This window comes from Falco biarmicus, chromosome 7 (assembly GCF_023638135.1).
Source record: "Falco biarmicus isolate bFalBia1 chromosome 7, bFalBia1.pri, whole genome shotgun sequence".
Classification (NCBI taxonomy): domain Eukaryota; kingdom Metazoa; phylum Chordata; class Aves; order Falconiformes; family Falconidae; genus Falco; species Falco biarmicus.
In genome coordinates, this window is record NC_079294.1 from 24033454 (window position 1) to 24061129 (window position 27676).

General features: G+C 40.9%; 1 protein-coding gene across 1 annotated transcript; it reads right to left on the minus strand.

The window, feature by feature from the left end:
• Positions 1-102: 102 nt before the first annotated feature.
• On the minus strand, positions 103-27633 carry GANC (glucosidase alpha, neutral C). The gene is made up of 24 exons (XM_056347631.1): positions 27518-27633; positions 26411-26473; positions 24813-24921; positions 23179-23306; positions 22470-22652; positions 21559-21604; positions 20079-20145; positions 18627-18723; positions 17877-18057; positions 16852-17005; positions 15389-15624; positions 14104-14230; positions 13166-13245; positions 12121-12264; positions 11641-11737; positions 11159-11260; positions 10444-10687; positions 8680-8744; positions 7264-7340; positions 5968-6042; positions 5429-5542; positions 4754-4866; positions 3124-3227; positions 103-2217 (listed from the first exon to the last, which is right to left on the minus strand). The coding sequence occupies exons 1-24, from the start codon at positions 27547-27549 to the stop codon at positions 2108-2110; spliced, it is 2748 nt and encodes a 915-aa protein (XP_056203606.1). The 5' UTR covers positions 27550-27633; the 3' UTR covers positions 103-2107.
• Positions 27634-27676: the final 43 nt, after the last annotated feature.

Genomic DNA, 27676 nt, shown 5'->3' on the forward strand with positions numbered 1-27676 from the left:
GTGTAAAAGCTAGTCATCTGCTTTAACCAGATACTCTTGGAAGAATGCTTGGTAGTGATTCTCAACAGTAGAAATAAGGTTGGAAAGAATAAGGCGTGTAACTTGCTTCATTGTTATTTTATTTCACTTACTTTCCGACTTCAGAAATACCAGTTAAAACATTTCACTAAAACGCTCCAGACAATTGTATTCTGTCAGAAGCACTGCTATGCTTAAATATAAGAAGCAATTGTCAATTAAAGCTTAGAAGCGGATAGAAAAATAGGGTCTGTCTCTCTTCACACAGATGTAAAAGATCTATTTGCTACTGTTCTACCTGGATTAAGCATCTGCATTAAGCACAGCAGTATTTAGGCTGCCAGTTCCTGGAGTGGAGGCTCACACTGTCTGCTAGAAGGGGCTGACAAACAGCTCTGCAGAATAAAAAAGAAGGAACCTAAAGGTCTGGTGGGGAACAAACTGCCCTTGGTAGTCAAGAGAGGAGTAGTCACAGATTGCTCTTGCATTTGCTGTTCCCAGACATCTGCCCTGCAGAGGACAAACAGCAGCAGGTGGGAATGACTGACTGAGCACAGGGAGGACTTTGTAAGAGTAGGGAACAACGTACAAATGGACTGTTATGTTGCCTTTAATTGGCAAAAATGGTGACTATCCTTCTCTGTTTCCTAAGAATTAATTTACTGGTATTTTTAGAAAAAAAAAAAAACTTTCTTATTAAGTAAATTTTGCCCTTTTATATCCACAAAACCCAGTTGATGGCATGTCCAAGTTTGACTCAAAGCAGAACTGTTTTTAAAATAATATAGTTGACAAGTGTACAAATGGAAAGGGCAAACAACTTGAGCAGTGGAGCACTGGTAGCCTGTGAAAAGACATGCCTGATATGGAAAAGGCTGTGGGAATAGGTAGGATGTAGGGGATGTGGGACTCAGGATGTCTCCTATTTTTGAAAGGGAAGAAAGCATCAGGACATACCAGCTTTGTTTGCAGAGATGACGGGAGAAGGAGGCAAGGGAATACTAGACCGAGTTGTAAGAGAATGAGGGAATAAGCATGAAGTGGGATGGCTAAATGCAGAATTAATCCCATTAAAACCAAAAATTTTCTTCATAAATACCAAGCTCAAATCTCAGCCAGACACTAAAAATTAACCAAGAAATTACTAAAATATGTGTAAAGGAAGCCAAACCTTGGCAAGAACTGGAAGATGTGGAGAAGCAGAGCTCTCCCTAAGCAGAGTTGCTTCACTGGGCTGCCTTTAACCAATGGCATTCCATCATCCAAAAATGCCAACTCTTTCCTAACAAAAGACTTTTTTTCTTATGTAGTACTTGCAGAGAGAGGGGAGCAATAACATGGAAAATGTTTCCGCATGAGTCTAGCTGCTACTCTATGCCAGTATTGCACTTACATAGACCTGTGCCCTTTCAAAATCCAAATAGCAGTTTCAAAGCTGGCTATTGGAGAGAATACTGTCTTTTACTATTGCACAACTAACTGGCCCAACCTACTCAAACCATACCTTCAATGACTGAACTGTTTGGCTAGCCTGTTGTTTACTTTCCTGTACAGAGTGCCTAATTCTGCGTTGTCACAAGGGCTGGAAAGGGGAAGTGTCTGTAATCACACTGGGTGGCTCCTGTTTTCACAAGGCAGCTCGCAGGCAGAACTCTGATGATAACCTCTGTGTCTGGCTATGTACCGATGCTGCTCGTCAAACTGGCCCAAATCTGCTCTCCTCAAGTACTCCAGTCTCTGAGTAGTGGGACTTCCAAATACTTACATTAAACCCCATGACAATGAGCACAGTCTATGATTTTTGTTGCAAGTGAAGGCAGAATTAAATCCTAACACCTAACTGAAGCTAGCCTGGAGCAGACAGTATTTAGCTTTTTTCCCCCAAAGATACAATCCTAGCACTATTACTCCTGCTGTATCCAAATTTAAATTACTGCTTCAAAAGAAAAAATTGTAGGAAATGTTAGTTTGGGGGTGTGGGTGGGAAATAGGTTCCTCGGTTCCATTGGATTCAAGTGAATATTTAAGTCCTCCCACCTTATTTCCCCTCAGCCTCTCAATGACTTCTCTGAAGAAGGTGAGTCTCCTTTCAGTTGATGTAGATCTGCCAGTCAGCATCAACACTCAGGGCTAAATTTTCCAACGTCAGTGCAGAGGTCTTCATATTGTATGTGAAAACCACTTCTTTTCCTTTACCATCTGAACAAGACAAGAGAGTTTACTATATGATTTAAGAAGAACCCTTCTGAAACAGTCACACATGACTTCCTCCAGTTTTTAACTCTCATTGTCCCTGCCACTGGTGGAAAGGATTGATGAAAAAAGAAACAGTAGTCAAATCTGCCCGGTATACACATATGAACACAGCAGAACTGGAAAAACTATTTCTTTTTTTCTGACCTTTCAAAACCACGGTACATCAAATTATGGAACTATTTGAGGGTTTTTCTGAAAAAACATAACCCTTGTTTCAGCACAGGTTTTCCTCCAAGCACCCTAGAAGTCCTCAAGATGGACAGGTGGAGACAGAAAGTCCATGTCCACACGATTCCCAGAGCAAAGGGGTGTGCTTGGAAAGCAGCCAGAAATTATAAGCCCTTTCTGTAGATGCTACTGCTTATTCATATGGGATCCCTCACAGCTTCTACAGATCGCCACATAGTCAGGAACTCCAGACACTTTTGAATGAGCAAGAAAACAGAAAAATAATTCTGGTTTTGTCTGCAAGTTTCCTGTTCTAGACTAGGCAGGCCTACAGATCTGAGCAAATGGTCCTTCATTTGAAACACTATCTTGGGCCATATTCTGTGCAGGATAAAGTTACTTGAATTTGTTATTTCTGAACCACTTTTACTGATGTATCTATTGCCTTACAAAGCAAGCGTTCTTCAGTTCTGCATGTAATATTAGTGGTGAGTAACCGCTGGTTCCTTTCACTAAATTCTGTCCTTGATATCAAAAAAAGTAGCAAAGAAAAGTAAACAAAGATGCTCCCTTATACAGTAACACTTCCTTTATAGAGCTGTCACTTTGTTACCTCTAGTGAATGGCAGCAGAGCAACAGTATTTAAAAATTTTGTAGTAAAATAGAAGTAATTTTGTTACCCTTGGAACAGGCTGTCACAAAAGTGGGCTGCTGTCCAAATCCCAGAACTATCACCCGTTCAACCACACATGTAGTGTGGTACTTCCCGCTTTCTTCTGTGCGGCTGAAAAAAGAAAATGATTTCATATATGTTACTTTCTGCTTATCAGCAGTTCAGCATCACGCAGAGAAAGTATTACTTCAGTCTCACCCTGTAAGTTCCCTATACTGGTTTCCTTTTGTCTGCCTTTCTCCTGAAAGAAGTAAAACTTTCCCCCATTGGCAGCTAATTTTTCACTGCGTAGCAGATTTCAAAAAGTTAGAAGAAAAAAAGTTTGAGAAGGTATTTTGTGGCAAAAATCATGGCATTGACAACCAGAAAAGTTCTGTATTTTTGCAAAATAGTGGCTAAAACTCTTAAGTATAAATATAAAGTTGTTTTTAACATTTTTCAAGTAAGATATTTCGATCTGAGACACAATTGCCTTTCATTTTGTAACTAATTTAATTTTTATTCAAAAGCTCTAAAAAAACCTCAAACCAAACTGAAATTTTCCTTTCCAAATAGAATGTTATATCATTCATCTCAAAATTACTTTTTTCAACTTCTAGGTTTGCTAGCAATTTAGCAACATTTTTCTATTACAGTCTGAAGATTTAAGCTTTTCAAGATTGCATATCCCAGATAAAGAGATTTAAAGCATACTTTTACCTACATTATCCAAGCTAGTCTACAGTTTTACTCTGTGCTAAATTTTACAGTTTCAAGACCACTTCCTGCATATTTTTGAACCCTAAAGGAATAAAGAAATACCTGTAAAATCATGATTTATGCACTGCACAGCCTCATGGGCAACACACTTCAATAGTAGAAGTGTCATAGTGGCATATTTAGCATTTCTTTCCTTACAAGCAGCTATGGATATTTTTTGCTTTTAGGTTGTTTCACTCAGCCTTTGCAGGCTGTGTCCTCTCATGCTTCCTTTCAAGTGCTTTTCTTATATATTTTACCATTCTAGTATTTATGGTGCACTTGTTGATTACTTTTGGAGACCACATGTAATGGTGTCTATTTGTGGTTCGCACATAGAATCACAGAATATCTCAAGCTGGAAGGGACCCGTAAGAATAGAGTCCAACTCTCTGCTCCTTGCAGGACTACCTAAAACTAAATCATATGACCTAAGAGCATTGTCCAGATGCTCCTTGAACTTTGACAGGCCTGGTGCCTTGACCAGTTCCCTGAGGAGCCTCTTCCAGTGACCAACCACCCTCTCAGTGAAGAATATCTTGGAAAATATATCTTAGAAAATACAAACACTCCAGGTGTTGCCTATCTGCAAATCTCCCAGTTTATCTTTGTCTCTCTGGTAGGATTTACTCTTTCTGATTACTTCCTTTGTATTTGAGTAAATCTGTAGAATCTCTAGACATGTATGAGTCAAGGCAGTATTTCATGTGTTTCTGCCCTTAGACTTCTGCAGAACATCGTTTACCTCTGCTGTTTTAATGACAGATTCTGCATGGTCTGGGACTTCACTGAGCTTCCAGCAAGACTAATACATCTATGTTTGTAAGAAGGCCTCATGAATTAGAAAAGGCATTTACAATGACAGTGTGTTGGTGGCTTTTGTCCATAATGGCTGTTACCTGGAAGAGAGAATGTTCTTCTGGAAAGTGAATTTCTGATACAGGAACTGCTTCTTGTGGAGATATTGAAATGAATGTCCATCATCTAGGTAGAGCTCACCTATTGCACAGGCCTGTGAAACACACCGGATGGAGTACAAATCAACAGCAGCTTCTAATGCTGGCAATGAAACTAAAAATGTCTCACTGTATGTAATGCTTCATAGTGAGGGTGTGTCTTTATTTTTCTTTAGTGACTTGTATCCCTGGAAGGCTCAGGGAGTCCAGCTCTGAGAGTGCGTGAAGGCTTGAACGTCCTGGTTTTCTAAATTGACATAGGTGCCAGATGTCATCTCATTTATTAGAAAAGACAGTTGTGGGAAGTTCTCCCTCTGTGTCCAAGAAGTTTGTGGCCTACTCGTTCTCTGCTCCTTCCTCCAAGAGACTAGAGGAGGGATGAGAAAGGTCAGAAAAATGTTCTGCCTCTGCTATACTTGGATAGTCTTACTTTGAGGGAACAGTGGAAGGGAGATGGGAGCGCCCCCCCCCCCCCCCCCCCCCAACTAGGAGAAGTGGAGGAGAGCCACTGGGCATAGAGATCAGATACCATTGTGCTGATCAAACAGGCAGCAAGGACATAAAAAGGTCATATGGAGTAAAAGACAACTTTGTAAAGGGAACGTCATCTCAGAGTACCTCTGTGTCCAGGGCCACATGGAGTTCATAAGAAATATCTATCATCCATTCAGTGGATTTTGCAGCCCTGGTCTTCAGAGGTATCACAGTGCCCCCCCGCTGGAATACAGGAATCTGCAAAAAAACAAAGCCAGGGTAGAAAGGTTTCATAGACTCTGATCATGTAATTTTAACTTGGAACAGGGATAACTGAAGCTTGCTCTCAACAAAGTTCAGAAATGAACTTTTACCAGGAGTACATAAAGAAAACTATTCAAGTAACAATGGGAATAAGTAGTAATCTTCCAGTATGAGTACAAGCAAAGTATCTTTGCTTATAGAAGTCATGCTTACATCATCTCACTTTTCTCTGCCACCAGGACACATTAGTGTTCCATCTAACTACAAAGGAGACTTTTCTTCTCTACAAAAGCTCTTTTAGATTACATTCCTACAAGGAGATTAAAATGTCACTTTTCTGATTTCAAATGTTGACAAAACAGAAGTCTATTTGGGTTTATTTGCTCAGTGGAAGTAGTATTTTAAAAACAAAACCATACATTCTCCAGTGTTACCGGGATCTTCAGAGTGCCTGAATCTTCCATTCGTTTAAATTTCCTGAAATCATACCAAATCTATAAAAAACAAAAAAAGAATGAGTGTGATACATACAGCAAGATCTGTTGCCTCTGCAGATGCAGTTACGCTTCTGCTTAACCTTGCTGTCACTATTCTTAGTGACCTATTTGATGTGCAAGAAATATAATTTAATTTTCAAATCAAATTACTTTCTGGATGGAAGGAATAAATCCTCATTCCTGAAGCACAAAATAAGCTGATCTTTCCTACAGTTTGCACAACATCTTTTATGTCTTGAAGCATCTGGAAGTACAAAACAAAGAAATACCATCCTTTCTCTTTTTTTATTCTGGAACTCAGCATTTCTAGATTAAGCGTATTCACATTAAAGTGAAAATTAATAACAAAGTTGCTAATAACAGGTCACAAAAAAAGAGCTACATCTGAAACTTCCCATATACCACACCTGCCAGCAGGTTTAACTGCTTTAAGTGTGCCAAGCAGTCAATTCCCACAGAGATATTGATAAAAAACGTTTTTGTTTGGAGAGCCTAGTCTGGTTTTCTCCTTATATTGAGAAGAATTCTAAATGTCCTTCCGTGCATTAGCAGAGTCACAAGGCTCCGCATAGCCTCATACACTCCTCTCTGCTGCTTTCTTTCCTCTTAGGCCTTTCTAGAGTCTCAGGCTCTCCATTAGGAACTATTTTCCTCCCAAATTCTTTCCTTTCTCCCACCTCTCAGCTGTTTCAGCCACTCTGTAGGAGTGGACCACAGTGCCATCCTGTGGATAGAGAGCTTTACTTCAGAGAGGAACTCATCTCTCTACATGTCAAAGCCTTTGCTACACACATCCCAGGCTACTGAGGCTTGTATTTCCTTGTTATAATTTTCCCTCCCCACAGCTTCCCACTGATTTCCTTATGACCTTTCTTCAAAGATCACTTTCCTTCCACATAAAAGTCTAACCCAACGAGAAATACGTGAAAAAAAGGGAACTGACAATTTAGTGAAGCTGATTCTTCGTGTTCCGTGAGAAGCAGCAAGTCTTGAGGGGAGATTTAAATTATAGGAGACCTGAGGTTTGTGCAGCAACTCTTGGAAAAGCGCAAAAGTAAATTTCCTGTGAGCCAAGCATGTGAGGTATCAAGATGGAATGGCCAGCCGGCCACTGGCACAGCGGCAGTACTCTGCAGTTATGAGACGAGGAACTGGAAGATTGCTGTATACAACACTTCTTTGGACTGAACAGCTGAGCAGCTTCATATTCATCCTCACCTCCTCTGACCCTGGAAGCAGAACACTCACGGCCTTGGCTTCTTGCTCTGTGACTGGATGCACCAACAAAGCATTTCCTGGAGAAAAACATAAACACAGCTGTGGTGCTCAAGGCCACATCTCACCGGAGCAGAAGCTGTGTGCTGTGGGGTTGTCAGCCTCCCATAGCCATTTTAGGGGCTCGCTTAGGCACACCATATGCTTAGGTTCACTTTCTACTGGAAAAAAAGGCGTGTGTAGGGAGCTGATGGCTGCTTGGGTCTTGTTCTGTTACGGCACTGGGATGCAGCTGTGCTTTGCTGCATACCCACCAGCCTGGAGGCACTTCTGGCCCCTCGTAGTCTAAGAGATGACTTGGTTTTGCTCTTTGGTTGAACAAAAGAACACATTTTTCTAACTGTCCTGGTTTCAGCTGGGATAGTTAATTTTCTTCTTAGTAGCTGGTGCAGTGCTGTGTTTTGGATTTGGTAGTGAGAATAAAGTTGATAGCACACTGATGTTTTCTGTTGGTGGTAGGTGATGGTTATACCAAGTCAAGGACCTTTCAGTTTCTCAGGCCCTGCCAGCGAAAGGGCTGGAGGGGCACGAGAAATTGTGAGGGGACACAGCCAGGACAGCTGACCTGAACCAGCCAAAGGGATATTCCATACCATAGAGCATCATGCTGAGTATATAAACTGGAGGGAGTTGGCTTGGGCCTGCTGACTGCTGCTCAGGGACTGGCTGGGCATCAGTCAGTGGATGGTGAACAATTGTATCGTGCATCACTTGCTTTTTTTCCCTTCGTTTGAATTTTATTCCTCTCCTCCTCTGAAATGCTCTTTGCCACACTTAGCTTTGCTGCTGCATCTTGCCTACCTTGGTCAGACTTCTGTGTGAGAAGAGAATGTCCCTTCCTTTGAAAGTCATTATTAGGCAATCTTGAGCCCAGAGGTAAAAAACGGTAATACTGAAATGCAACACCCCCCTCCCATTCTCTCTTTCCATATAGGCTGAATGTGCTTTACACAAACACACTCATCTCTTCAGCTTAACTTCTGAGAAAACTGACTTCAGCAGCCAGCCATACTGGAGTAAAAAATGATCGGCTTTGGATGGTAGTTGTTTGCTACTATCATTTCTGAAGCAAACTGCGGTCTTAGCTGCTACATTGAACTTCCACATTTCAGGTCAAAACCGACCATGTTTTTTCAAAGTGACTAGTGAGACTGAACTCAAGTTCTTCCATCTCGTATGACCCCTGTTTTCAAAGTGCTGTCAAAAATGAGTCCCTTAAAGAGGTCTCAAGTTCTATATTCAGTTACAATATAATTTTAAAGTCTTAGGCAGAATTCATGTTTTGTTTTTGTTATCTGACACTATCACCTCAAAAATATTTTAACTCAAACTCCAGAGAATGAGAAGACACCTGCTTACCCAGCATGTACTCATTTTCCACACCAAAAGTTTCTGTTTTCCCTGGAAACTCTACCCAGAGAGGCCTGTAGAAAGAAAGATAGAGATCCAGTTAGTTTCTCCACTCCCACTAGCCTGCTCAAAGCTTTCTGGCATTTTCAGGCTCCATTTTCTCTCTCTCTTTACAGGGTACAGCTATAAAGAACTGAAGATAGAGCAAGGTCCTCTTCTGTGCCTTAAAGTACCCCTTTTGAGTCACTGATGAGAGTTCCCAGTAAAACATGGGTTAAGACACTCCAATACACCTATGGTTTGGCCTCCTGCAGCATCACCTTCTTCCCTCCTGCCTTCTTCCTTACAAACCTGCACCACATATACCTTCCTTCTAGCAAAGGAGAGGTGGATGAGCCTGTCTGTCATAGCCTACCAGCAGCGCTGACACCTGATGAGCTAGTCCCTGCAGCACAGTCCTTCCTGTTCTCAGCAGCCCACTACAGCTTTCATAGCATCTCCTCCTGGTCATGACTGAGAAACCTGCACCAGAAGTTAATTTTCAGTCTTTCTCAAAAAAGGGTAGCGCAATCACCAGCTGGTTACAGAACAGGAGTTGTGTATTTAAAATCTGAGAGATCATGACAATAATAGCTCATTCAGAAGCAGGCTCTGGGTTTTCTTACACAAAAAGCCTGGCTCATCTGCGTACTCACAGGCATCCACTTGTTCACTGCAGCCCTGCTGTTTGTGTGCTTGCTAATGAGACACGTTTTCCACTCCGCTTGTTTCAGTGAAAAAAATATCATGCTTCCTCTAATTCTGTACCTACTGCAGCAAATGTAGCATACTCAAAGTTTTATTTGCTATTGTGGGCAGTGCATGTGTCAACATAAACTTCATTTTAAGAAAGACAGAAACCCGCTCTCTATGTCAGTGCATACAACAGGGACATCTATGCCTGTGTAATACCCATATACCTATGCAACAGATGCTCACACTATGTAATGCAAATCGTCTTTGAAACTCAAACGACTCAACTCTAGTCAACAAGACCTTAATGTTTTTAAAACTCAGGAGATGTATTGTATTTGGATAATAGTAAGTAAAGATAAATGTAGTGCAAAAAGACAACCTCAAAGACACAGCAATACCCGGCAGATCAGTGACATTCATTTCTTGCTGAAAGGATTGTTGCATTCAGTTCCACTGAGTCACTTTTTTATTAGAGGTTAGAGAGCAGCAGAACAGAAGTTTATTTTCTAATTTCACTTCTGTTCTAGATTACTAGATTATTTACTAAAAGAAAAATTGTAAGAAATACTGCAGAGATAAATGATCAGATTATCAATAGGAAATAAGCTTTTATAACAGTATCAATTCAGCCATAACAAATATTTTCAAGAGGGGCAAAATGACCTTTAGGTTTTTAGATCAGCATGTTCAGAGACCATCAAGCGCTGTTTTAAGTGTGAGTCGGAATACTACATAATGTTCTTTATCATGACAAGAAGTTTGGAGCCCACAATACTTTAAAAACATGTTTAAAGTCTGTGCAGTGTTTACTGAATTAGTGTGGTCCAGGTGTCATTTGGAAAAAAACACAAAAAATGTAGTCTTCCTCTGTGAACCCTACCAAAGCTTGCAGAACGCACGACAACAGAATTTAGTAATTTTTGTGTCTTTTGTCTTTAAAATTTAAATAAGTAATCACAAAAAGAAGATGGAAATTTAACTTCCCTCCTCCAAGTAATTTCCTGAAGATAATCACTAAACCTCCTGACATGTTCTTACCTCATCACTGGTTCAGCCGCTGTGTGAGCCCGATAGAACAGTGTGTATAAGTATGGCAGCAGGACGTAGCGCTCTCTAATGGCTTCCCTGATGATCTGGGTGTTCTTCTCCCCAAAGAGCCACGGTTCTCGCCGTTTGCTCTCCATGTTAGAATGACCTCTGAAGAAGGGCTGGTAGGCTCCAGCCTGATACCAGCGAACAAGTAATTCTGGTTCTGGATCTCCAATAAACCCTCCCACATCAGCTAGATATTGCGCAGACAAATAAAAATACACATTTTTGGAAATTATTCTGAAAAATGTGCAGTTCTTCTCTAACAAACATTCTAAGTGTATAAATCCATGCATTTCACAATGTGCTTGCAGTTCTGCTGTTGGACGGCTGCTTGTCCAAATGAGAGTGGAAAACTGGTGTAGTATGTTATCCTTTAATAAAAATCTCAAGTGAGCTTTTGGAGGCTAGGTGAATGCCTTCCTCAGTGACAGAGGACTGTCACAGTGATGGTACAGACCACCACCTGAGGACTGCTCCTCCAGATGGGATGCAAACATGAGATAAAAATTAGTGGAGGTATGATGGTGAGAGTCAAGTTACTGGCTTCTGAAGCCAGACTGATCTGTAAAACTGCCTAGAAATGCACTGAACTGTTTAGCTTGGAATACAAGCTTGGTGGCACCACCGATAGTGATTGTAAGCAACCAGCCGAACACCTTACCTCCACAGAAAGAAATCCCTGCCATGCTGATGGTGAGAAGCATTGGAATGGATATTTTCAAGTAACTCCACTCTGCTGTGTTGTCTCCAGTCCACACTGCCCCTGGAAATACCCAGTTTCAGCATTACACAGGGAAGTTGGGCATATGCTTCAGTTTATGCTTGCAGTTAAGGAAAGAAGACAAGAATGGTCATGAAATACCGGTGAACTGCTGTTCATTGCAACTTTTTTTTCTTTATACACACACACTCCTGAAATATGCAACAAGAGCAGGCAGTGGTTTGTCACAGGACACAGGTTGTTAGTCTGCCTTTAACTTGTACACACTTTACCAACTTCTCTTGATTTAATCACTTGCACTCTTATAAGCTCACTGTGTCAGTATTTCTAAGATAGTTTCTGTCCTCTCCAGATATTACTACTACACAGTGAACTTAATAGAACAAAACAGCATGGAAGGCATCCAGCTCGTCCTTACTTACCATACTTCTGTGATCCTGCAAAGAAAGACCGTGTGAGGACAAATGGTCTCTCTTTTCCTGAAGAACGTCTTATGAGTCCTTCTGCAGTTGCCATTTGCTGAAAATCACGAACATAAAAGTCAGGAAGATAAACTCTATAATTAGGATATTCGCCACACCACCTTTTTAGCCCTTCCAAGGCAGGAAAATCAAGAAATCTGTACCCACAAATAATAACTATTATTGAAGTAACACTTTCTTATTATAATACACTTGAAAAAAAATATTAATATTGTGTAGTTACAGCCAATGTCATTTACGCTGTTATGGTAGAAAGGCATGGATGTTGTCAACATTTTCTTGTGATCAGTCACAGAGTTTATTTCAAACATGGCAACATCCAGCACAGCAGAGTTGATGGACCTTGATGGAGGTTACACAATACGAACTACTGTGTAAATTACCACATTTTGTTGTGGTTTGTGTCTCCAGATATTCTACCTGGTAGAATCCGTAGAGGTTGTGTACTTCCCGATGCTCCCAGTTGTTGTAGTGCACAGCATCTTTCTGCATTGTTAGTTCTGCCCCTTTGAAGACTGAAGGCTCATTCATGTCGTTCCACACAAACAGGATATTAGTGGATCCCTACGATACAGGGTAGCAATTAGGACATAACACAGCCATTGCTGTGACTTGGTGTGGTTACCTCTAGTGGGTGTCAAACAGTCTGGGGTATGAGTTGAAACAGCAGCAGCAGCAAAGCAAGACATGTTAATTATACTCCTGTGGTCATTTGAAAGCTGCCAGTCATTCATCTCATCTCTCCTGGTGGCCCTTCTGGTCAGGGTGGTGGCCTATCAGCCCACTTGATTTTTGCAATTCTTATAATACTTACTAGGTACTTACTATTCCTGCCTGCTGGTGAGGGAAAAGAGGCAGGGAAAAGAGAAGTAGCAAATAGCCATGAGGAAAAAGATCAGAGAAGGCCAGAAGAGAAAGACTGGAGAGGAAAAGCAGCATGGGAAATGTCTACTATGCATGTCTGCTACAGGAGTAGTTTCAACAACCCTACTGCAAAGCAGAACTTCGGGGCGGGACGTGGTAGAACTCGAGATGTCCAGCAGTGTTTACCCACACACCTTCAGCACTAGGCAGGAGTGCTGGGAGGAAGGTCAGGGTGAAATTACCATGAGCTATGAGAGAACATTCTCACATCACTCCTTGTGTGCTACCATGGTAGTAAAAGCTGGAATTGCAGCAGCAGTGTTAGATTAGAGGCTGCTAAAACGCCTGCAGTTTGTCCATCCTACTGCTGCAACTAAATGAGCAGGTTCACTAGTGGCATATGCATTCCAACTTTCTTAGTGTAGATAAGCTCATGGAGAAAATCCTTCTGTGGTACTTCAGCTTATCAAGATACTTTCCTCTACATTATCATAATACAGCTACAAAAGCCACCAACTTGCTTAACCCATAGTTTATCTTCTCTCTTTTCACCATTTTCAGGCTTTCTGGAATATGCAGATCAGAGCAAATAAATACACACCTTGTATGTTTTGAAGGTAAACTGATCTGCATACCATTTTCGCACTTCAGGATTGGTGAAATCCAGGTAACAAGAGGAACCTGTGGATATGGGAGATCCCAATTATTTACCTGATTTTAAGAGCAGACTTGCTTTGTCTTTGCACCTAAATACAGTGGCCAAAAGCTAGGATGCTTTCCACAATGGGCAGCAATAATGTAGTTGCTATTGTTTCTGAGACAAAAGCTCAAGAGCAAATTCCAGGCTGACTTGGAACTCAGTACACCTCTTGCCACGTTCTGCAGGCCAACACATGTAGATGCTGATGGTCTAAAGCTCAGCACCACTTAAAAATGACTGCTAGCAGTTTGAAGCATGTTCAGATGTGAACAGAACGCCAGGGAGAGACAGCATCGCTGGCATTTTGAGCTCAAACAGGAAAGTGTCACTGAAAAGCTGAATAACTAAATCCTGTCATGCTACTAGAAGTTGTAATATGTCCTTGATTTTTCCCATTTTCATTTCTTTGCCAGAATTGTGGGTTTTCTGTCTGTAAAGAAGGGGGACAAGCTCCTTTGCCTCCCTGCAGTAAGATCTCCTCATGAAAAATAACGTGTCAAATCAGGGTTCACTTAATTCATCCAGCCCACGTAAGCTGTGCTCACTGCAACAGACCAGCCTGCATTTCTGTTACCCAAAACAATTTGGGAAGAGGGATAGCTGTTCTGACCAACAAATCCAACTTTTTTAGTTTGAGACACTTGGACTATCTACAGATCCAACAGATGTAACAGAGGAAGTTGTACAGCTGAAGCAATTGGAACATGACAAAGAAACCACAAAGTACATGAAATTGTGAATATTCACCAAAAATGCGAGGAATGTAAGAATCCCAATTAAACTTTTCCAAAATTTTTAAAATAAATAGCTTGAAATGTAGAGACAGAGAAGCTTTTTACCTGGCCAACAGATGCCCTCAAAATCTTGCCCATTTCTGTCTTTCACAAAATATCCTTTGTCTTTTGCCTGTGAATACAGGGTATACGTGGGATCAATCTTAATGTGGGGATCTACAATGACGACAAGCTGCCAGGATAAGAAAATAAAATGCATCATTAGCAACAACTGTACTGAATAAAACAGTAGAGTTCACTTTTGATAAAGGGCAAATAATGATTTCACTTCAGGTAAAGAAGGTAGCTGTGTCAATAATTTAACAAAGCAGTTACCAGTTCTTGTATATACTGTGCTAGACTTATGTATAATAGCCGAATTTACAAGGAGGGCAGGAACTCATGCTTACCCCTCTGAAATAAGGGCCAAACCCCATTGTTTCAGACAAAAGCAAGTACCCTCACCCCTAAAACCACCATGTTTAATTCACTGCTGTATTCTGTGAATGGGAAAACACCTGACCTCCATGTTCATGTCCCTGCTTAAAATCATTTGCCTTAAGACACTTAAACATATCTTAATTTATATAGCATACAACAGCAAAAGAAATTTCTAATTAAAAAAAATAATAATGTATTTTGCAGTTACTTTCTGCTGCCATTAACTGCCTTGCTGTTAAGTGAAAGTACTATAGTTCCAACTAAGAGATTATAAAACTTGAATGCTATTTCAACAGTCCTCTGTTCATTGACTTTTAGCAAAGGTTAGGCATTAAGCCATTCCACAACTGTTAGGCATTAACTGTCTACATTTTAATACCTCCATAATTCCAAGGAAAATATTTTAGCTGTAAAAGCAGAAACAAAGACTAACTAAGCTAACAGGCTGCATATCATACCAGGACTTCACCAGAAGAAAAAAAAACCAATTTCGTTTATGGTAAGTAATCCTATCAACAGAAAGCACAAATTAAAAAGTAGTGTCAATACAAAGAACAGCTGAAGCAAGGATAGTAACTACCGATGGTGAAAGCTCAAGTTAAGTAGGAAAATTTTCTACTGTGCCCATCAAGGACAGCACTGGGCTGCTTCTGTAAGGTGGAGCTTCACAGGGGTCAAACTTAGCCTGGTGGTCAGGGTACAAAACGGACTATGAAATAATAAAATGGCAAGAGAAGCTGTATTAAACAACATAGCTTGCATACTGGAAGCATCACCAGACTGCAACACAGTCTGATTTACTCTACTGTAGTTAAACTGCTTCCGGTATCTGAAATACCTTCGTTAAAGCTAGATTGGGTAGCTTCAAACTACGAAGAAGTATTTTATATCTTCCTGCTATATTATTTACCTTGCGTTTTTTCTTCCTGAGATGTTCTTGCATCTTTCTGGGGTTCTGGAATTTCTTTTTGTCCCAAGTAAAATACCTTTTGCCATCTGTGTGCTCTATGTCCAGCCATATCACATCATAAGGAATGTCATGTTCATCAAAGCCAGCGTCTACTGCCTTGACGTCTTGCTCATCCTCATAATTCCACCGGCACTGATGGTAGCCCAGAGAAAAAAGGGGGGGCAGGGCTTGAGTGCCTAGGGAGAGTACATAAATTAAATCAAGGCAGCACTGTTAATGCCCTTCAGGATTTTATCTAGAGACTCTAGAAAAGTTAACATGATTAATATGTATCTGTTTGGAACTAGGAAATGCTAGCCTGAGTTGAGCCTAAAGCACATTCTTCATACTGAAGTGACTGAACTCTTGAAATAACAAACATTACAACCAGCTCAACAGCCAGAAAGAGCAGAGGGCTGTAATAATAATACAAGACTGAGAAGGAACTCGCTGTTCCATAATGATGAAGTGTTATTTCAGTAACCAGTGTAATTTATTTTTTTTTTCTAATGTAAATATAGTCTAGATTAGCTTAACTGTCATTAATGCAAACAAATAGATTTTAATCAGTAGAATGCAATTCCTGTGACTGCTTGAACCTGAGTACTGTAAACAGGCCCACAGGTGCTGCCGTACAAGAAGAACCATGGAATTGCAATTGATAGGAATTTTTAAAATTAGAAAACATGTATGTATATATGTATATGGCCAAAGGGAGCTGGGAAACCTTCCTGAGTGTGCACTTCTGCTGGGAGAGATCCTCTTGCAACCTGGCTACTTTCTTATTCCTGTTCAGCTGAACCACGTTCTCTCCATAACATCTGTGCAGCAAACAATCATTGCTAATACACCAAAGAACTATCAGGGATGTTTCTGTACTTTTAATTCTATTTAGTACGTAAAGAATTTTGCTTTTGTAACATGTTCATCCTCTTGCCTTCAATTTTTTCATCTCTTTCTGAGCCCCTTGTGTCCTTCCTTTCCCCTATCTGCATGTTGTCTCTTCTCCCTTCCCTAATGGAACCACTGGACAGTTACCAATATTCTTTCTCTACATTCCAGGATATGTTACTCTGTGACTTCAGTCTTTTCTCATTATCAGGTGGCCTGCCTTGACAGTGACTGGCAGTTCTAGCCCCCTGTGTCTCCACACTTCATCCAAGGCAGCAGATTCAGACAGCAGTAACTATGCTGGCTTCTCAACTAGGGCCAAATGTGACCAGCTGCAAATGCTACGAAAACAAGGATGGAGGCCTGTCTTCACAAAGTACCAGCCTTTGCTCTACCAACTGCAGTTTGGGAACAAGTGGCCTCCTGCACACAGTGGGCTAGGTAAATATTAACCCATGCCTGGGTACAGCATGTTACTCTGAGAATCTCCCAGGTAAATGTGCCATACTGACTCCCATTATGTGAGTTAGTACCTGTCAGTTGTGCAAACTGCTTGAAGATATCAAATGCAGTGGGTCCCATCAGCAGGAAAACATCAATGATCCCACTTTCTGACATCCAGCGCACATCAGTCAGAGGCACCACTCTCTGCTTAGCAGCCTCTGCTGCAGATCCGGATGACATGGGCTTTGAAGGAAACCAAGGTAAAAGTGAGTACATCTCTATCAAACTTTTGTTCAGTCAAGGAGCAACGATGGAAACCCACAAAAATCAGTAACACACACCTGGTACCTGGCAAGTATTAGGAATATACACTGAATGTCTCTTATATATCCTTCACAAATCCTTTACCTTGCATGCTGGTTATACAAGATGGAGTAATAGTTAATGAGGAAAAACGGATAATGAGGGGCAAAGTAATTAAAGCTTTTCTGTAATTATAGACTATGCATTTTCTGCAGGAGTTTTGAGTAGTATCTGTAACTGCATCATAAATAATAAAGAAAATTAATAATGTTAACCATGTAATGAAGCAAGATTTTTTTTCTCACTGTTTCAATTGTAACAGTATTTGTATGTTTGTGTTTCAAGAGTTGAGGGAGTTCATCTCCTGAACTTTCTATGTTTCTTGAAGGTCAGTTACAATCCACAGAAGAATAAGACTACTAAGCAGAAATGTGTGGCAATTCCAAGAATTTAAAAACTCAGAAAAATTTCTCAAACCCAAGAGATTGTCAAGATACCTGTCCACCCTTTTTTCTGCCTCTACATCCACTTGTGTAGATTTTTTCTGCTCCAATATTACATATTTCCTCTCTGCCTTCTCTGCAGACTTGTTAAGACACAAGTTCTTTAACTTGACTCTTGAAAGGAGTCATCTCCTTGTTCTTTTTAGTGGTTTGATGCAATAAATTTAGCAATAGGGAGGACAGGAGGAAGAGACTGACAATTTTCATTAGGGAGCAAAAGATAAATCTCCAACAATGTTGTTATGTTCGTGTTGGACTTGCCCTGGTGTGTTTTCTTTATTAAATTCTGAGGAAAGTGAGCAGCTCACCTCAGCTACTGCCTTTGTACTAATATCCACCAGCGTTTCTGAAGAGTTCAGCCAGAAAATCCCTGCAGTTCTGTTAGGCTTATGTGCTAAGAGAAGGGGCACCGAACCGTAAATGCCTATTTTGTCATGTATCTTGTGGCCGAAGATATCCAGATTATAAAGCCGGTAGGCATCACCATCACTAGGACAAACAAACAGATGTGTCTGTTATACGTAAGCATCCCACACTAGGCCAATTTTAGCTGTATTGCCATTCCTCTAAGCCCAATGAACACACTCTGTATTATGGTCTTTTGTTTAGCAACCAAAGCTGAAATGTGGACAGCCTAGATTGCTACTCCTTTGCTTTGGTCCTAGCTATCTTAATTAAACATTTTTGCTGCCAGTCAGACTACTGTTCATTTGCTCTAAGTCCTAAAATATAAATTCTGAACTCTCCTGTCCTTCCATGGAGTTGCTCTTCTAAGAGTTCTGCTTAAACATGACCAGTCCTGCAATTCACGAAAAAACTGCACGGAAAATTGCGTGAGAAGAGAAGGGGTCATTCATGAAATTGCAGAGTGGAAAGGGAAAGCAGAACAATTTACTCCATGTGGACAGGGGCTGTGTTTGCTGTACCGTTACACTAAAATATACACTATAGAATACACATATCTCGAGCTGTTGTCTGCGTTAAATTATTAAAGACAATGTTATAGCTCTCGTCTACAAAAAATGATACTGTTTTCACTAGCAATCTACCACCTTTACCTGGTGTTTTTGAGAAGAAGTGCTTCTGTGTGTTGTGGTATTCCATAAACATGGTCAAATCCGTGTAGAGAGAAGTCCGTGCCTACCGAACTAGGACCTGAGGGAATAACATTAAAAGAGAAGACTACAGAGTTCCATTCTCAGGCTTAGCTGAAAGCAACAGAGCAGAGCAATCTAACTGAAAGAAAAATATTAAAAAGCAGGTTTTAATAATCAGCTCTTTCATTCTTGCTTTCAGCTTCACTTCCATTATTACCTCTATGCTACAGAGGTAATGTTTTAAACAGATTTTATGGTACTTATTCTGATTTTGATCTGCTTATGAAGATGAAATGAATCACTTAAATAGAAAAAAACCAATACATGTAATAGCGGGTATCTTCCTTATTCTGTAGTGAAACTGCTTAAAATTATCTCCTGTTTCTATCCCAGTACCTACAAGGCAAGCTTTGCAGCACAGTGGACTTCAGTGTCAGTTCCCTGTTTTGTACTGCTCTTCAGCCTCAGCCAGGGAAGCAGCATGAAGAGCCCCTGCCAGTGGTATTATTTTGTCACATCACTGAATCCAGAGCAACTTTTGGCAGGTGACCAGAGATCCCGCAGACTGACAAGCAAGCAGCCTCAGGATCAGAACCTGACCATACGGACTTCTTCCTCTAACACAGAGAAACAGGAAAACATGACGCCGACCTAATACATCAGATACACCGTAAACAACAAGCTTCCTGCCCCTCTGTGTCTTGACTGTGAACTGAAGAAGCTGCTGTCACCCAGAGGAAGCACTTCCAGACCTCTCTCGCTCTACTGCAGCTGCTAGGTAGTGCTGGTTGCTATATAAGTCTGCACGATAGTGGTAATGGACAAAACTAACCAACTCAATTAATGTAGAATATAACTGGACAGACAGCACACGATCATAAAATCTGATAATTAATAATTTAAATTGCATTTGAGCTACTGACCTATATGGTTCTAGAATCTCCTTCTTATCCCTTAAGACTGCTCAGTATTTCCTTTTGTAAGTCCTCTACTTAAAAAGTTTCTCTGCGACAATTATTACTGCTTAGATATGATTTCTTATATGTCGTGAGAATAAACTACAAGTGAAATCAATGTTATGTGATGATACTCAAACAGAAAAAAAAGAAAATAAAAAGGAAATAATACATTATATACCAGTCAACCAATGCAGATAGGGCTATGCTGCATCAGAAACGGCACTGTGAGCTGATGTGATGTGTTGCATTTAACGTGTTCCCTCCTGAACAGAAATCTAACGAATATTTCCAGTACTTTTGTCAAATTTGTTACCCATTACTCATATCTGATAGGTTAAAAGAAGGCACGAGTGAGACACTGATAAACATTAAGCAGCTAAACAGAATGCAGACAGAAATATGAACACAGGTATATACAAAGCAGTAAAGCTGTTTTCAGAACAGACAGACTTACCATGAGCTTTGACATCTAAGAAACTGCCAAATTTCTCTTGCCAGAGACCTAGATCCTCCTGTTTCCCCTGCATAAACAGAAATAACTAAACCTAGAAAATGCAATGGCTCACACCATCTATTTCTAAGAAAAATATGTTTATTCACATGAGCTTTGTATATTGTTAACTGCTTTTTTGCTAAATATGGTTAATATAAGTAAATCCAAAACACAATTCAGATCCTGCTTCAGCAATTCACACTGAAGAACAGATGTGCTAGTGGAGCACACATGCACTCTGCTACAGCACAAAAGTAATACCTGAGGTCTTGGATAAAATCACAGAATGACAGAATAGCCCAGGTTAGAAGGGACCTCAGAAGATCATCTGATCCAACCTTTCATGGGAAAGGGAGCCTAGATGAGATTATCTAGCACCCTGCCCAACTGCATCTAGAAAACCTCCATTGATGGGGACTCTACCACATCCCTGGTGAGACTGTTCCAGTCAACGATTGTTCTCACTGTAAAATATGTCTTTCTTCTGGATGTTGAACATGATTATGAAATGTAAAGACTGCATGGATGGAACAAACAGGAAAACCTATAGAAACAGAAACGGACCCAGTCCCCTACACAGTAAGGGTCAGACAACACAAAAGCTCTCCAGACTCTCTGGAGTCCTGTGTAACTGATACTTTTAGCTTCCTTCACACTTTGAGCCTTGTGCCCTGTCATTCATTGTCCTAGAATTTCCACTTTTTGCAGCTTCTTTCCCAGTTTTATTTTCTACATTTGTCCCAGAATAAGCAGGCATGGCCTCTTGCAGCTGTGTGACTCCCCGAAAGCAAGCATGCTCCCTGGCAGGACTCAGAGTTCAGACACAAGTATGCTCAAGGCAACATAGCTCCAGCAATTTGTAACAGGAGGGTGGAGTAAGCAGCCATCTGCTCTACAGAAGGCTAAAATTGTATCATGGGCATAACTCATCCTCCTGAGAAAACTGGTATGTGCCTTTATGTGCTGCCAGGGCCCAGTCTTTTTTCAGAGAGACTCTCACTTCTGTGTTAAGCATGAATGTATGTGGAGGCACATTTTTGGACTGTTATAAAACAGGTCTTGCTTTTTTTAAATGCTCCTTGCAATGAGCAGGGAATTTGAAAATGACTAAATATCACCACAAAACTCCCTTTTACATGTCTACTCCAAATCAAGCAAGAGACCAAAAGAGAAAGAAATTCTTCATAAAAAGGCCACAGAAAAAACATTTTTGAGCTAGATGTGTCTGACATGCCTTCTACAACCCTTGTAAAACACATAAACCTTTGTTCAGCTATAAATTTGCAAAATATCTCAATACAAAATAGCAGCTCCTTTCTGATTTTCACTGGAAAGTGGTTAAACTATGCTTGTAAACATTGTACCAGAAGAAAAAAACATGTGATTCTAATTCTCTTTTCTACAAAATATTCATGCTGAATTTGCAGTAAGCATGGGTTACCTTGCAGGAATCACTTGCTGCCTCCTCATTTTCTCCTGTAGGTTTTCTAGCGAAAATGAATACACAGAAATGATCAGTTTATTGTTAATGCAAGGAAGGATTTCAAACAGAAAACTCATAAAACATTATGCATTGCCTTACACATTATGTAAGAGTTTTGGTGCTCGCTTGACTGTTCTGAAAACTGATGCCATAGCTGAGAGCTCTAAATGGCAAATAATTTTAATATTCAATGTGTCAAAATAAACTCCACTCACTATTTGAGTTAGGTCGGCTCCCTGGCCTTCCACATTTATTTCCATTTGCATCAGCGTTTTACCTGCCCAGAAGATCCTCACTTCTTTGTCATTTTCTGTTAAGGGCTGACTGTTAATTACAATTTCTGAAATAATGTTTTCTAGGAGAGACGTTTGCTATGCTCTTTTTCTAGTCATGACATCTCCTGCACTGTGGTTTCTCACCCTTTCAGCACTTAGTGGGATTGACCTGTAAAATCTTGCAGCTACATGGCACATTGTTAAGAGCTTATATGGCAAGTAAAACTTACCTAAAGAGTAAGTTTAGTCATAAAAGGAGATGAAACTAATAACCTCATTATACTACTATCACTCATTCCCAAGAAAGACAAGGGGGTACCAGGATACTTCAGTGTTTTGCACTAAATTGTTTGGCCATTAAATGAGGTTAGCATTTTGCACATGGCTGCTGCAAGGGATTAAAAGTCTGCAGTTAACTGATCTAGAACTTCTTCGGTAAAACTTCACCATTGTACTCACTGGTATGAAGTAAAAGAGAAGACAGATTTCAATGCATAAGAGCTTCTAACACAGAAATTGCAATTCCACAGAATTCTTTATCTTGAGCTCCAGCATAATCAGTACATACTATGATGCAATAGACAGATACTGTACCTATCACAGGGAAGTGGTTGTAGGTGCTCAAAATACAACAACCCATTGGAATTCATGCTCAGAACAGTCTCACCCTTGGACTGTAGCTCAACCTGGAAGGGATTTGCTGTGACTTGAAGTTTGTAGTCCTCGCTAACACTTGACAGCACCAAAATACCTGCCTCCTTCTGGGATATGAAGAGTCTGGGAAATGAACAGCTTTATATGAACAAGCAGCACATGAAATCCACTGTAACTAAACAATGATTTGAAACAAAAGATGGGCTGAGAGTATCCACATACATTATAAAAACCTCAAGGCCAACACTGAGGCAAAGAACATCAGAAATACATGCTGTGTGCAGGGTTCACTGCACAGTGCAACAGGTAGCTGCAGAACTGCTATGAAAACTACCCAGAGTTTGCATTCCTTTCACATTAACAAGTAATTAATGCCTTAGGTAAAAATGATGTATCATAACAAGCAGGGTATTCTCTGATTGGGTCAAATAGCCTCAAGTTTCTTATGTATATGACAAAACTTTCTCCTAGTATTTAACATGAATTTTTGAAAGTAAATTAGCCACATGCGTTGTTATTTTCTCTTCCTGTTAACAACTCTGTGTTGTAGAGAAAACTAGTGGAGCACAAATGAGGGAAAAGGGAAAACATTCTTGCAAATGAAGCTGCACAAGTTACTAAGGTGTTAAATCATCTTCCCATCACTTACCTCTGGGTGGTAGGTTCCTTTGTAAGAACATCAGGAACTTTGTATCTTGCTCTGAGAGGAGTTGCCTCATCAATTTTAAGCCTGAAAATATTGCCTTCTATTTCACAAATTTCTACTTGTAGAAGAACCTGGGAGCAAACAGATGAACAGGCCGCGATAAAAAATAGCAACCAACTTTTCAACTCAACATCACCAAACACTTACTGTCTGGAAAAAAAATGCCTGCTTTCTGATTTGATATTCTTTAGCATTGGTCAGCTACAATCATCACCCATATGAACTTGCACCAGCTAACTCTACTCCCCTTTGAAGAAGCAACTCTTTTTAAATGGACTCCTTACCTTCAGGCCTCTCATGTCTAGCACTTTGCAGCTTTCCCCAAAAGCAGCATGGAAAACAGGGGTAGTATACACCAATCCCAAAGTTTAGACAATTTCATTACTGTGCTGTCAATGTAAGAGTGGGACACTATTGAGATGTGGGCTTTTTGCAAAAATGTCAGTGCTCTGTGTTCACTAGTATCCACAGTGGTGCTGACACTGATGAACTGTGTCAGAAAGACACCTAAAGAAAATGTGTAACACTGCCTTACCCACTGTAACTTGCTATTTTAAAGTTCAGGGAACTGGGAAGTCACCCTGTTCTAGCTCATACAACACGACTCATTTCTCTTCTGTAGAGGATCCCTAAAGCACAAGTCTGATTTTTTTTTTTTGTTTTTTCCTTTCTTAATCTCTCCTTCCATGAGACACAAAATTGGCTGCAGAATTTTGGCCCGGTATCTTTTCCCTCTACATGAAAACCAATCAGCCCTGCTCTCTTCAAAGACATAGAAGAATGAAAGAGCCATAATACCAGAGGTAGAGTAGTCAAGAGAGAAAAAATTAATTTGGAGCTCCAGATTCTGCTTCCTAGGAAATACACTATGCTTTGTATAAACCCCTGAATAGTCTAGGAAGCTACAGAGCCTTCAGTCTTTTACCTACCTTAAAATCTAGACAAAGCATAGGCTCCCTTTTCTGTGCTGACTGCAAAGGTCAGGATTAACCAGAGAGGCAGAAAATACTTTTTTGCAGAGTATCTACATAGTGTGATGCTTATGAGCATGGAAGAGAGCTGTAGTTCCAAACTCTCATCATCTGAGGATGGGTTAGGTTGCCTGTTGTCTAACTGAATGTGCTAGCTGCTAAGCTGGTAAAAAAACCTCTTCCTGGCTGTCGTCTTAAATGCAAAGACGACTTCTTTTCCCCAAAAAACTGCCTTTGAGCAAATACAGGAATGCAAAAGACATGGTTAGGAGGTGCTGGAACATAGGTCTTTTTATTACATTATAGAAAAAGAATTTATTATTTTGGAATAGTGGAGAAAACTCTGAATTTTTTTTAAAAATAGATACAAAGAGTTCTATTCATAAATTTGCTAAAGATTTTTTTTTAGTTCCTTAGAATACCTGTTCTTGCACAGTCTCAAGCTGCCAATAAATACTGACCACTAACGACATCTTTAGGCTGATACTTCGCATATCTGAAATATCTGTCACTGAAGAATCTCAAAACCTGCAAATACTATCAGACTTGTTGATAATATTCGCTGCTCTTTCTGTACACACACTCTTCTGCTAGGTGGGATCTCACCTTATTCTCCTCATGAATAATATGGAATTTGACATTCTCATCACTTAACATGACTGAATCCAACAACGCTCGATACAAGGATTTTCCAGGATGCAGACGTTTCTGACGCCTGTCAAGACAGAAAATAACTTTTGGTCTCCTTAATTGTTGTGGCTTATATCATACAGAGGAACATAATATCATTAGAAATGTTTACTTAATAATTTTGTCTTGAAGTTTTTCAAATACAATTATTACCAGTGTTTCAAGTCAAGGGGAAAAAAAGGAATATAGTTCTGAGAGCACATACATGTTTATGAATGAGATGTTAGAGGGGTTTGGCCACCCATCACCACTCCATAATTTTTTTTTAGATAGTAATAGTCTTAATCCAAGTGTCCAACTAAATTCTCGGCTGTCCAGTTACATTTTTTTCTTCTCTTCATGACCCCAGAAATTTCAGTGGAATAATCCAGTTTTAATTTTCTGTCATACACCCCTGCTTGGTCTGCAACCCCCTGGTGAACAGCTTCTGCAGTTTGTGGTGATGAAGCAATATATACTGTGGAAACTGTTTTTCAACAAGCCTTCTGACGACAGAGTGTTGACTACATCTTTTGGTCCTGATAAAGTTTTTAGGACAGAGACCCTGAAACAAGAGGCTCTTTCAATGCTTGTGGAATGCTCCTTGCTGAGCCCAGGTTTTATGAACTATTTGAAGATAAATGTCGTGGAGGCTACCTTAAAGGGAAACTTCCTCATTAGTAGACTGATTTTGTTTCCTTGCAAACAGATAATGCACAAATGTGAGCAATCAGATAAAGGATTTCTTTTAAAAGCAGAGCAAAGACGTTTGCCGATGTGTGGCAATCTCTTTCTAAGAAATTGGATGTGCTAAGTTAAAATGGCTAGAAAGGGCCGGTGTGAAAAGAAGGAGTCCTGCTCCCACTGGCAAAGTGTTATTTGGGGTTTTCTGAACATAATTTCCTGCAGAACAGAAATAAGTATCTGAAAATGTACCCCAGTATGTCAGTGACTAATTGCTATAACAGTGGGCAATCGTTCCTTTCACTCAGCCGGCACAGGACAGAAGGCAATGGAGGACAGGAGGAAAAAAAGTTGGAGGAAAGGTATCTCAGTTAGAAATGGGATGAGAAGAATCACTTAGCTTAAGGTTAGCTTTAAGAGACTACTAAGCTAGAAGTTAGATTTGATGCTGAATTTTGGCCAAGGTACTTGTTCAACAGGACTGAAATCATGTATGTGACTGTCACAGACTAATGGGTTCTATTGAAAATTCTTGTTTTGAACTATGGATATTCAAGAAATATCCACATCAAGAAAACAACCTGCGTCTTGAGTTTACCGATAGGTAAAATATTGCTGGGGCTTTGTCAGATGAGAGGACTGACTCTTAAATTTTAACAAAGAGGTTTCGGATGTAACATTACACCTTCTAAAATATGCTGACTATTGCTTGCTGAAGCCCACTTTGAAAGATAAACTCTTGAAAGTTAGCAGACTTACTGTGATTAAAAATCAATATGTAACTACTTCTTGTATCTTTTAATATTACTAGTTTTAAAAAAAACACCTTTCACTACAATTCTTCTCTTTACCTGTAAAACGCAATCTGGTTGCATTCCTTAAAAGTGCTTTTGTCCACAGCCTCATCTTGGACACTAGAAAGAGCAGATTAAGAAAATGTTTAAACGTGTTCACTAAACACCTGCTGAATGATCAGATGGTGGGGGTCCTCAAGAGGGGTAAGGATTAAAGAAGGTGCAGACAACTGTGGTGACATAAAATGTGTTGGACTTTGAACTACTGTGTTTGGATATCGCAAGAATTTCTTACACATTTAGTTCCCACCCTAAACCACCTCCTTTCAAACTCTGACCATTTTGGCGAACAACAGATTTCTGCATTTTGATCCTGCAACTGCACACTTGCAATTGTCTTGCTGCAAGACATGAAACTCAGCCTTTGAGCTACACCGGACAAGTGGGAAAACCCTAACCCTGACTAACAGCTGAATTTCAGCAACAGTGAATTCTTAGGGCTTTGTGTTTTGCAGCCAGACCTCTCCCTGCAACCCTCGCAGTGAAGTATTACGTTCCAGCAACAAGCACGGAGGAAGGGGCTGGCCTGGCAGAAAAGCAGAAACCCTGCGCCCTTCCCTGCTGCCTGCAGCGGGGCTGCCGATGGCCCTGCTGACGCTCTGCCTTACCTCCGGGCTTAACGGAACTTCTCATCTATTAGAGAACAGTAAGCTGCTGCCCAGCCTGAAAAAACGGACTGCCAGTTGTGGCTGTCATCCAAACACTTGCCAGAACATGCAGAGTTCAGACACACGTGGAAGATAATAAGGTTTTAGTGCTGTCCGACAATGAGCTGCTGCTCATAAAATACTTATTAATTATATACACGCAACATATAACATGCAGATGGGAGCCACGAAGGCTCAGTCACAGTCACCGTGACCTAAACATTATTAGAGGCCGCGCAGCAACCAAATATCGAGGCCAGTCAGCCCCTGCCGGTTTCGCCCGAAGCCGCCACACGCGCTCTGCGCGGGGCTCCGCTGCCGCACCCCGGCCGCCCCCGCCCCGCCGCGCCCACCCCGGCCCGCTCGGGGCCCGCACCCCGCCACCCCCTGCGGAAAGCTGGGGGCCCGCCCGGCAACGCCGGGAGCGAGGAGAGGGCCGGCCGAGGAGCCGCGTTACCCGACTTTCCCCGGCGTGAGCGCCTCCTCCATGGCGGCGGCGGGGCGCGGAGGGCTCCCCGGAGGGAGGGGCGGCCGCCGGGCTCCCCCCGTGACGGCCGCGCCTGGCTCGCGGCACCGGGCGCTCCGTCAGCGCGGCAGCCGGCGGGCCCCGAGCGCG